Source organism: Urtica dioica, chromosome 1, assembly GCF_054948205.1.
Source record: "Urtica dioica subsp. dioica isolate 48M chromosome 1, U.dioica_male_clone48M_v1_H2, whole genome shotgun sequence".
Taxonomy (NCBI): Eukaryota; Viridiplantae; Streptophyta; class Magnoliopsida; order Rosales; family Urticaceae; genus Urtica; species Urtica dioica.
In genome coordinates, this window is record NC_142756.1 from 1262328 (window position 1) to 1274827 (window position 12500).

At 30.5% G+C, this 12500-nt stretch overlaps 1 protein-coding gene across 1 annotated transcript; it reads right to left on the reverse strand.

Moving 5' to 3' along the window:
• Nucleotides 1-1652: 1652 nt before the first annotated feature.
• LOC149406086 (RNA exonuclease 4-like) lies at nt 1653-4660 on the reverse strand. The gene is made up of 7 exons (XM_089609616.1): nt 4621-4660; nt 4064-4215; nt 3746-3870; nt 2844-3076; nt 2377-2586; nt 1995-2075; nt 1653-1881 (listed from the first exon to the last, which is right to left on the reverse strand). The coding sequence occupies exons 1-7, from the start codon at nt 4638-4640 to the stop codon at nt 1653-1655; spliced, it is 1050 nt and encodes a 349-aa protein (XP_089465742.1). The 5' UTR covers nt 4641-4660.
• Nucleotides 4661-12500: the final 7840 nt, after the last annotated feature.

Here is a 12500-nt window from a genome sequence, read left to right on the forward strand (position 1 = left end):
AGAATGATATAATTAATGCTTGATTACTTTTAAGGAAAAAACACTAAATTATGTTTAATCTGAGGTAGTCATGTGTATTTCCGTCAAATTTAACTGATTTTATATAATAGTGCAATTGAAACCTAACATTAGGTATTTTTGCCGCGAAAAAAATACGTATTTTAGTGTATGTTCTTGAAAACATTAGATATTTTATGCTAAAATTTTCTATAAATTTATTATAAAAAAATAAAAAATTTGCAAAAGGTGAGAATATTTTTTACTCGAATTCATAGAATAAAATACATAATTGTTAAAATGTGTAAGTAAAAAAAAAGATTTTCTTTTTATTTAGAATGTATATGGATTATTACAGCATATATGCCCCTCTTTTTTATTTTTATTTTATTGTTATATTACAATTTTGTGAGGAAAAAAGAATAACTATGTAAAACTCCTTGATCATGCTAACATGAGTACACTTCTTCATAAATTTTTGTAGCTTATATCTGAGTGTAGTATATATATATATATATTATAAAAAAAACTTGAAGTGAGATTCGGTGATTACTAAATTTCTAACATATATACGACAATAATTTCAGGCGACGGCTAGTTTGATCTAGTGGTAATTTCATACATATCTTATATGTGGAAGATTTATTTGTTTTCAACTTAATGTATTTGAATTTTGTAATCTCGACAATAGTGTCAATGTTAATATATCATCCAATTAGTGTCACTACTAAAAAAACAAAACTTCAGGGATATGGATTCTATGTCAATCTTGATAAATTATTCCTTTATTTATTTGATCAATAAATTAAATGGCAACATTATCTTCATAACATTTGATTGAAAATAGTGTTTTTGAGCAGTAAACAGTCATTGATGTTTACAGATTTCTTTTGACTTTTCACTGTATGGGCTCTATTCATCACTGTTTTATTGTTTTCATTTGTAAGGGAAATGATTATTTATAGTAGTGGTTGAAAAACTTTAAAACACCCATTATATTTCTTACAAAGATTTCTCTAACGCATATTATCTTTTCGATTTGATCGAATATCTTCTTTTAGTTTTACTTCAGGAATAACTTCAAGGTTTGAAGATTCCCATGTAAATTTCAGTATGGATCAAAATTTATCTGGGCGAATATTTTGTTATGGATGGTCAGTTTGTTTGTTTTTTTTTTTTTTGGAAGAATCCATAATTAACGGTGCGTTAAGTTTCGTAAACATCGAATATAAATTTGATTTGTTTTTTTTTTTATTAATTACTATACAAATATCATCTTGTATATTCCTTATTTAGTCTCTTAATTATCCGTTAAAGAATTCCCTATATACAAATGAAGCGGTATATATTGTTATATATAGCGCTATTATAGTACGTAAATGATTTTGATGTGTGCTATTTTAACGAAAACACACATATTATTATTATACAAACCCTTATTCATGCCATTGCACGTACATATATTACTAGCTAGCGGTAGCTAACCAGTATACATATAAATTTCGAATAATTATTAAAAATAAAACACTAGAATACGTGAAGTAGAATCATAATTAAATCGTTGGAAACATTATTCCAATCTTATTTTTCATATATATAATATTATTATTATTATTATTATTTTTTTAAGTAGTAGTGTTGGTATATGATGAGAATTAGTAGGAGTCCAAGCACCAGCAATAGTAATCAGACTTAGAGATGTCCAACATTTGTTCAGGGTTCATTCTCTCCAGCTCGTTTTGGCGCCAAGCCGCGAAGCCGTTTCTGCTTTGTGGCTCAGACCAAGCCTCGGCTCTGTGTTTCTGCGATCTCATTCTCATGTACAGCCTCATCGTTGCAACACAGTCCTCGTAAGGGTCTTGAATCCCGCTCTGGATCTCATACCTGTATAATATACTTACGTCACACGAGTTAAATAAATAAAAATATATAAATTATATGACCATATATATATATATATATATATATATATAGTAATGATTAAGAACAGGACTTGCCCAAGGTACGCTTGAGTGAGATACTTCAGCGAGTTGCTCAGCTTGCTTGTTTTCATCAGCGGAGGGTATTTTGCAGTGTCCCTATCAATTTTATTGGTAACATATTATATTCCGTCATATATATATATATATATATATATGGAACAGAAGCTAGAAAATATATTCTAATCTTAAGCTAAGTATATATATATATATATATATATATATATATATATATATATATTATTTCTATAAAACTTAGTTGAATGGTTGGAATAAGCTTTGAATGTAAAAAGTATATATTTAAGCTGCTGGAAATTTTTTAAAAATACATAAAAATAATATTATAAGCTAATATACTTAGAAATTAGTAGAAATCCTAAAAGAGTAAGTATTTGAGTACCTAATCATAACAGAAGGGTATTCAATCTGAAGACGGTCAAGGTCATGATCCAATCCATGGCCAACAAGAATTCTTGCCCTTCCACCAGATCTCGGCCGAATCTTCCACATGGGCTCACCGTTGGACAAGAAGTCTTGAATCTTCTTCTGGACTTGCCTCGCCGGCATCGCGTCCCTCAAATACTCCGGACGAATTCCGGTTGTCTCATACCTTAAGGATATCACATGTAATGATCATTAACACATAATTACATTCAATTTAATACTATTGATTTGGTTTGGTTTGCTTTGGCCTCGACGGAGCCAGACTCCATTATCAGAGGGTCTAGTATGAAAACAAACTCGAGGATGCGGGCAAATTTATAATTTTTTAATTTAAAGTAAAAGGAAAAAAAAAATTCAAAAAATGGTTTAACAAAAAATATAAATTATAGGGGGGGGATTAAGCTCCTCCATCTATGTATATACCTATAGCTTGTGACGGGAATGGTAGGCTTGACATAAGTGTGAAAAATGATATTTTCGCGATCATCGATAAGGCAAACCCTAGCGCACACGTCTAGAGATCCGTCACTACCACCGCCGACCATTTTGCAAGCCATTGCCACAACTTGACACCCCGTTCTCGTCCTAGCCATGCCATCCGCGCTCGCTAAGTTGTCACGTATTCCCAAATTAGCCATCCTCCCGATAATCGCTCCCTGCTCAAAGCGCCAAACATATTATTAGGGTTTGGACAATGTCACGCGTGTTAAAGGATCCGAAAAATGAACATCTCTAAATACAGGCGATTCGTAGAATGTTAGTCACTTATCTTATTGTCAATTAGTTATAAAAATATTTAAAACATTTATAATACTATGGTTTAAAAATTCACGGGGCGGGGGTTAATTAAGAATATATACCACCTCTAAAAAATGATGACTATCTCATTTATTTACCGAATATATAGGCCACTCTTCTTATGGTTGCAAATTGGTTTATATTTATAGAGCATTGGTGATAGTTAATGAGAGTTAATGGCCTATATATAAAACTCAAATTAATCAATTATTTAGATTAAACCTCGTGATATTTAATATGATATCAGAGCTGAAAACTCAAATGAGCACTCACTCTATATATAGACACATAAGGGAGTTATAGCTCAAATTTTTTATTTTTTTTTACCTTTTGCTAATTTTTAGCTTTTTCTCGTTTTTCACCTTAAGAATTTACAAATTAGCCCCCTCTCCTCCCCTAACTTACATTTCTTGCTCTGTCCCTAACACTCAATCGAAAGAGTAGCCGTAGCATGTGTCGCAATGAATTACTTAATATCTAAGCTAGGGTAACTAAGAATAATATGAAACTATATTAATCATATATACCGCATTTGAAAGTTGACACCGGTCTTGGTGAAGACGGAGAGCATAAGGGCTATCGAGAATGGTCAAGCAGAATCTGCAGCCTCTTGTGCTGAAAATGTGTCTGCATTCTTGTTTTGGCAAAGGCCCTGATATCATGAGAATATATACAAATGGACGTTATAAAAATGTTTATTTATTAGATATATACCTTATCTATAACCTTTTATAAGCATATATAGTCAAGCTACAAAAAGAAGATATATATAACCAGTAATAGATATGATCATGATAAGATACGTACGTGTATGGGTAATTAATGAATTAATTAAGTGATCCGACCTATAAGATGTTCCCTCAAGGACTCGAAAGATCTGCAGTGTTTGTTGCAGATTCCACAAGTTGGCTCGTGAACGGAGTGATATGAGATTCTCATGTGTTCCACAAGATGCTCCAACTTGTTAAACTGCCTAAAGCATGCGCAGCATTTGTTCCTGCACATAATTACATTTACATACATATAAATTAACAAAAAAAAATTAGGTAAATAGCCGATTAAAACGTTTGGAATTGCTATATTAGGTAAATAGCCATAAAGATGACGTGACCTAATAAACAAAAGTGCTTATTTACCGAAGATTTACGTTTGTAAATATACTGAAGTGACTATTTATCTAAGATTTACGAAATGACAAACTGTAAATATGACTATTTAGCTAATGGGCTCATTAATTAATTATAGGATTCTGCTGATCTATAGATGATAGTAAAACACATATATCGATGCACGCACGCATATTATATACATGATATCTTTGATGCAAACAAAAAAAAAAAACCCTATAAAACCATCTTATATACGTGTATGGACATGTATGTATACTATGTATATAATATACCTTTGAGTTTCTGAGTCCATAGTGAGTATGTTTATATGATGTATTGATGGAGATAATTTCAGTGAGAAATAGAAAGATGTGTGTAAGAGATGATGAGAAGGGTGAGGAAGAAGGTGGTATTTATAGGAGCTTTGTTTCTGCATTGCATGTGAAAAAGGAGAAGAGTCCAAGTTGCCATGGATATGATGATTCCTCAAAGGGTATGTTTGGAACCTCTGAAAAACAATACTTCAATATTGTGTTCTTTTGTTATATTAGCCCTAGCTAATTAATTAGCTTTACATCTACCATAGAATTTATTGAATCAAAACATATACCTAGAATATTATTGACGTACTATATAGTTCATGTTCAACCATCCTTTTTCAGAACATTCCTACTCATCCATTCATTTCTGGCCCCACCACCACGGTATCCAAGCAGAATATTTATTTCTGTCTTCCGATCTCTCTCTCTTTTTCTAAATATACTATATATAATATATATTTATATTTATATATATATATATGTATTTTTTTTTTTTTTTTGCTTCGGCTATATATATCATACTGATACATAAGTAATTATGAGTCTAGCTAATGATCACGCGATCGAGGAAGTGAACAACAATCTACGTGTTTGTATTATTGACACAAACTAGTTCTTAATTGCTACAAAATGTACAATAACACAGTATACGTTCACACAGGGAATTAATGCATGCGCGTGTCACTATACTAAATATACGACTGCATTAGAGTAAGAATTTGTGAGACAATATTATTTGACAAATGTATCTTGAAATTGCGATTCTGGATATCTCTAATCAGGCACGAAGCCACATAGTATTTGACAATATTATTTTTACATTTTTTACCCTCAAAATTTACAAATCAACCCCCCTGAATTTTTTCTTGCAAATTAGCCCCCCCTAACCTAGATTTCTGGCTTCGTCCCTGTCTCTAATTATCAACCAAGGTATTTAAAAAAAAATTAAATTAAGGCAATCAATTTTAACTGGTGAAAATACACATCTTGGTGGTTTTGAAACACAGCCATATTTTTTTTTATACCCAAACCAGTTTAGAAAATATATATACCAAACTTTTCTCTCTCTCTCTCACACACACACACACACACACACACGATCGCTATATTATTATGTTTCATTTTTATAGAGAGAACAAAGTTTTCTAAACTTTTGAAGACTACGGGTGTTTGACTTTCCAAGCAATAATTGAATGCTGCAAAACTCTCTTTTTGACCAAATATGTGCCCACTAGATTCGTCATACACATACACTCATATATATATATATATATATATATATACACATATATATATATATATATATATATGTTTTGTATAAACCTATCTGTGTGTGTGGGCATTCACTATATATAGGTTACAGCTTTGAAGATACCAATTATGATAAAAAGTGGGTACATTAATAAAGCAGGCCACTCATTCTTTTCTTCTCTATTTCAATTTTTTCGTCGCTGACTCTGGTCTGGTCCACTACGATGCAGTGCCATATCGTCTATCTGTGTGTATGTATGTATATGTATACATGCATGGTTTCATTAATGTCTTTCATTTCACGAATGTCAAACTTAAAAGCACTTTGCCTGTTACTATCTATCACATGAACATTGGCATTTTCTCATATATATATATATATATATATATATATATATACCACTATTTTGGAATTCCACATTGAAAAAATAATATTAGAACTAACAAGGTTTATACATGCTCATAAGTATACATGTGTAGAGCTCACAAACCCCTTGTGAGTGCGTCAGCGTCTTAATCGCGCCACCAGCGCTTATAATTTATGTATTGTTATACATGTGTTTTAAGCAAATTATTAGTATTTTCTTCCTATACATGATGTATTTTTATGCATTGATATATATGTATATATATAGCCATACCAGCTTTAGACAAATATGCTCAGAAAATTACACGTATTATAATGCCCGTGTCTTTAACAATAATGACAATTTCGTTAACGTACTATATGCTTTGTAAAAATATATTAATATTTTTTTACAATAATATTTTGGCGACAATGTAGTTATTTAAGGTTTCTAAAATTCCGTCGTCAGTCCATACATATATTAAACTGCCAGCAAGGCGTTACAATTCAACCGAATCTCAAATATGTCGTAAGTTCCTTAAAAAAAAAAAAAAAAAATCGTCGGTCAGTAATTAAGCGATGGTAAGATAATATATATATATATATATATATATATATATATATATATGTATACATATGTAAGAGAATAAAAAAAATGTAGAAGAAAATGCTTTATATATGTGCTTTACAGCTGAATATTATGAATATTATTGATGTTGTGGTTCACATATATCAACATTCATCGTAAAACGTGGACTTAAAAGACAAAGATACGCATAGACAGTGATCTGATATTCCTGAAGTTAAAATTAAAGTCAAAGATAGGTCAGTCTCTACTCACAAACATATATATATATATATATATATATATATATATATACATATATATGTATATATATACATACATATCTTCAACCGAGAATATTATATATTCGTTTAAATAGCATGCATATATATCCTAATTCAATTTCAGGTCCATACCCTCTCCTCTCTTCTACGGAGTCCTAAGAAGATTCCAACTTTCTTAACTGGCAAATTGAAAACCACAAGAGAAATTATGCAAGATTCGCTCTACCGTTATTATATCGAGACTTCAATTTTTGAGATAAACTGCTTATTGGAGGAGAAACCGAAGGATATTCAGACAAAAAAAAAAAATCGGTATCGATAGGAAACCGCTTATCGTAGAGGAAAGCGACAAAAAATATAGGAAACTGTGGGGGATAAAAACAAATCCTGCTAATATTTGATATTTATTTTATAAGGGTCTCAGAAGACGTCGTACAAGAAACAATGTAAAAACGGAAAGAAGGACGAAATGACGAACTCAAGGTGACAAGCTCAAGACTGTAAGGAATTGTAAGCTTGCATGTGCGAAAATCGTCGTTTCTTCTTCTATTTGTAGACGAGTTGGAGTTTCCTTGCCGAAGACACGTGTTCTTTGATCCGCACTCCTTGTCAAGGCTGAAGTCGTCTTAGATCCGGTCTTCACGGCGGGATCTTCTCTTTGACTGATCGATTCTTTTTGCCAGGAGGACGTGGTCGAACTGGAAGACGTGATTGGACTTGGGCCGATCTGTCGAGAACTGGGCCCAAGATTGATTTCGTGGGCCGACCTATAAAATAGGTAATGGGCTTTGGCTGACCCGAAGCCCACCTGAGATATTTATTTTAAATTCAAATCATCATCTATAACATCAAAAACTCAGATTTGGATTAAACCTAAAAATAAATAGAAAATCATACAAAACAACTCATCAACTCATATTCATTGCTCAAACCCTTGAAATCATGAATTAAAGTAAAAAATGATTAAAAATAAAAAATAAAAAAAATTATAAATTTGATAAACTCTCGAAACTTACCTACTGAAAACCAAGGAAAATTGACAAAAAAGCATGTGACGAACGAAAACTCCCGAAAAGCACCGAAATCCACCGAAAAACACCGATAAATTGGAACGAATAAACGGTAAATTTCGAACCGGTACCGATCTTTTCCGATAAACCGATTTCCGGTCAGTTTTTCCGAAAAGTCAATCCTTGATCTTATGTACTTTTTCCCTATAATATGTATGCTTTCTAAAATCCCACACAAAGTGAGTTAATGCTTGCTTGTAGAAAATATATTTCGTAATTGACTATTATATAATCCATGTTTAGTTCGGTTTATATTTTTTTTAATAATTATACACACAAAGTTCTATATGTATTGCAGCATATATTTAGTTAATGCACTCTAAATGTTTTTTAGTTAATTTTCTAAATTTTTTTTTTTATAATATTATTGCTATTGTATATATTAAAATAATGTATATGGAGTCGCCATTTATAATGTAGATTATGAAATTAAAACTGTTTGTTTACTATAATAAATATATATATATTATATAGAAAGTTGACATCATTAATGTAGTGAGATAAACAATTTTTTTTTAAAATACACGTGTCGACGTACTTGGTTTTATCCACTTGTGCGAAAAAAGAAAAGAAAAAGAAATGTATTTCATGACGTACTTGGTTGTAGAAACTAGAAAGTATCAATCTATATCCTTTCAAACGTATTAATGCCAATGGAATGATTCAGCCCAATTCTTCTCTTTTTGCTCAGAAAATCGTTATTTCATTCCACTTTAACACTTTTTTTCAATGCCAACGATTCGCTCTCGGGGCAGAGAAAGAACCAAAACACAGCAGCGATTCGTCAACGGAGAATCACCGCGCTAGCCCAATTCTTCTTGGAAAATCACATAAATAAAAAAGATAAATTACATAAATGCCTCTTTAATTATTGTACTGACTGATGATAATTTGCCCCGTGATCATTTAAATTTTATACCATAAACATTATTTATTGGTTTGTTTGCAACAATTTCCCTTCCATCGGTTTTTTCACAATTCTGACCCTTTATGACTGTATTGATTAACAAATTATAACTTGAGCCACTTAGACTATACATGCCCTCACTGTAGTCACTTAGGTGGATGTGTGACGAATAGTTATAACTAAGAGCCACTTATTTGAAGAAAAAAAGAACTTGGAATATGGTACAGAAAAAAAAAAAAAAAAAAAAAAAAAAAAAAAAAAAAAAAAAAAAAGTGGGACAATCGTGTTCAAATGCAAAAATGTGTAAATATGACGCATTAAGAGAAAATTATAAAAAAAAAATGGCATAAAATTCTATAATTATACAAATAAGGGTAATTAATGTCAATTTTTCATTATTTTTTTTCTAACATGTTATGGGTTAGTGATAGATTTATGTTTATGTGTTCTTTTTCAACCACCATGCCGCTCAATTTCAGATCATTGACCTATATTTATAGTATACTTCAAGCTTCTTTTGTGGATCTTTTAAACTATTTTGACACATGCTCACGTATATATTTATATATTTTAAGTAAAGTATTAATATACTTTATGGTGATCATATTTTTATTGCTAATCAATACTTCACTAATAATGCACTTTTTATATTTCTATAAACTTTTCGTCCACACACTATCGTCGATATTTTCGTAAAATAAACCAATATATTTTTAACTAGAAATATATGTTGTCTACAATCTTTATCAAGTTGAAAACGCTAGAGAGAATAAAGAAGGGAGAGAATTGTTGTTCCAATAAATTATGGTCCATGCAAACACCGAACCAATTTGTCGTTAAAAATTATAGGATATATATAGTGTGTGTTGTATATCATTTTTAACCAGTCTATCGATGGCATGGTCAAAGTGATCTATTTGACTTTTTGTATCCCTCCCACTGACAAAAAGTGAAACTGACAGTAAAAAAAGGTTTGGGAATCTTTTCAAAGCTCCTAAATTCTCCGCTGACCAAGAAATGAATAACATTCTACTTTTTTTCATCAATTTATATCCATTTCCCAATCTCCTCGCATGTTCTCAAATTATTTATTTATTTTTATTGAACAATGACGTTTTCCATTAAAAAAAGTATAATACTTTTTTTTTAAATAAAAGAGTATAATACTTAAAAATAAAAATTACATCCATATTTTCAAGAATTTAAAAAAAAAAAAATTCAAGACATAAATGATTATGGAGTACTAGCATCTAATGATAAAAAAAATGAAATGATTATTAAAATAAATCTATTTTTTATTTTATTTATTGGTTATAATTTCATTTATATGAAAAATAAATGTCTACCGTTTGATAAAAAAATATATATTATTATTGAAACGATTTAAAATAGCGACTATTTTATGAATGTTATACTTAGAAAATAAATGGCTTCAACTAGCCTTAGTTTTGATAATTTGGATCAAAATAGTAACAACTATGTTTTTGTTTTTGGACACTTTTACTAGTAACTATACACATGAAGTATACAATTATCATAAATTATAGACTTATAAGTCTACAATTAATAACAATTGTAGATATATAAATCTGCACTCACTAATAAAAGTGTGAAAAAATATAGTTTCTACTATTTTGCTCAAAATTATCAACATTACTATCATTTCCCTACTTAGAAAACGTTATTTTCATAAGGGACTTGAGTTCTTTTTGAATTGATCGCTTTAAGCCCAGCCCAATTGGTAAAATCTAATGGGTCTTGAATACGACTCTAGCCCATCAAGCCAGATAGCCCAGCCCAATAGGGAATCTTTATTCCCACTTCATCCGATGACTGGTTTCTGATCATTCCGATAATCAAACTCACGAACGATCATTATCACCGGTCACCATATTATTATATGATAAATTTTTCAAGCTTTTTCAAGTCACACCACCGTAAGATTCAACCATCGCTGTTTGCGGTTGAAGAAGAGACAAATGGCACTTATGCTGAATTACACTCTAATTAGACTCTCACATTATCCCAAAGAAATATAAACACTAAAAATTAAGCCTTTGTGTTTGTTGGTGTTTCACTTTTGGATTCCCCATCAATTGAATTGGTGTCTCACCTACTCATCAAACTTTGATCAACATAAAATAATAAGCCAAAACTCGGTTCCAATTTTTCTCTCTTTTTTTAAAAAAAATCTATTTTTATTGAAACTAATGCTAAGAGGATAAGAGTTTGATTAGACCCTGCTAAACCCCATATCATGATATTAATTAATTACTCGGTGAATTTGATGGGCTTATTTATGACCTTATTCTTCTAAAATAAAATAAAATTATGACCTCATTCAATGTCTAAAAGATCGTGATATTTCAATGATTCACTCAAATAGAAAGTAAAATATTTCATTTTACTATCGAAATCATTCCAAATTCAGCAAAAAAAATTAAATTTATGCCAATTTTCTTCAATCATGAAAATTCTGTCAAAATTTGGCATAAGATCAAAAATTTCGATTGTTTTTTTAATTCACATATAACATTTACACAACTCACTAACATTTTTCGTAAATATAATCATCCGTTCATAATCAACAATTATCATCTTATAATCAATTGGGTTCTACTTAAACCATATCCGAACTAGTATATTGTGGTTGATGACTTATTACTTTGATAATTTCATGTTGAAAATAGTATTATTCAATATCATATTCTCAAATTTATAATATTGTCTTCTTGTCCTACTCTTCAAGATCATGTTTTGCAAAATTTGGATGCCCTTAACAACACCAATCATTTGAGTTTGTCCATACTTTTGTTTGCGGCCCCTACTTAGATTCTTTGTATTAATAATTTGCTTGATATTAATTTAATGAAAGAGATCGTCTGCTTCCATTATCTTCCCTTATTATTATTAATTTTCTTTTTAGAAAATCTCTTATTATTTCCGTGTAGGTATTTAATTAACATCTCTCTTACTTAAACAAAGTCCGGTTTGGTTAAAATAATTGTGTGTGGGTAAGGATGGATATGGTGCTTCTTAGTGGAGAGACCCTTTTGGAGAACTATTTCATTGCATATCTTTTTTGTCGCTATTCAGGCAAGTATTTTTTTTTCTTTAGGTTTGTCCATTTTCTTCTCAAAGTTCCTCTTTTTGTTAGCCTCAAGTTTATTTTTTTTCAACTGTCACCAAAGATTTTCGCTTAATCAACATGTTCCGAACTTGAGAAATTCGTCATAGTTTTGAAAGTTGAAACTCATTCTCTGGTTGAATGATTTTGTTGTCCTACATGACATTTTTCGAGCATCGACCTATCTTAAAAATAGAGATGATCTAAATCATGCTCTAGATCTCGTTGGTTATTTGGCGATGCCATTTTCGACTCATCTAGCTGGTTTTAGTTGTTTTTATTGGAATTTATTGACTATAAATA

Excerpts from the sequence above, each read along its gene's own strand:
- LOC149406086 (XM_089609616.1), bottom strand. The coding sequence starts at position 4,640 with ATGGACTCAGAAACTCAAAG. Across the intron at positions 2,076-2,376 it reads TACCCTTCTGTTATGATTAG|GGACACTGCAAAATACCCTC; the intron begins GTACTCAAATAC and ends TAAAATTGATAG. Across the intron at positions 1,882-1,994 it reads CTCACTCAAGCGTACCTTGG|GTATGAGATCCAGAGCGGGA; the intron begins GCAAGTCCTGTT and ends TATATTATACAG.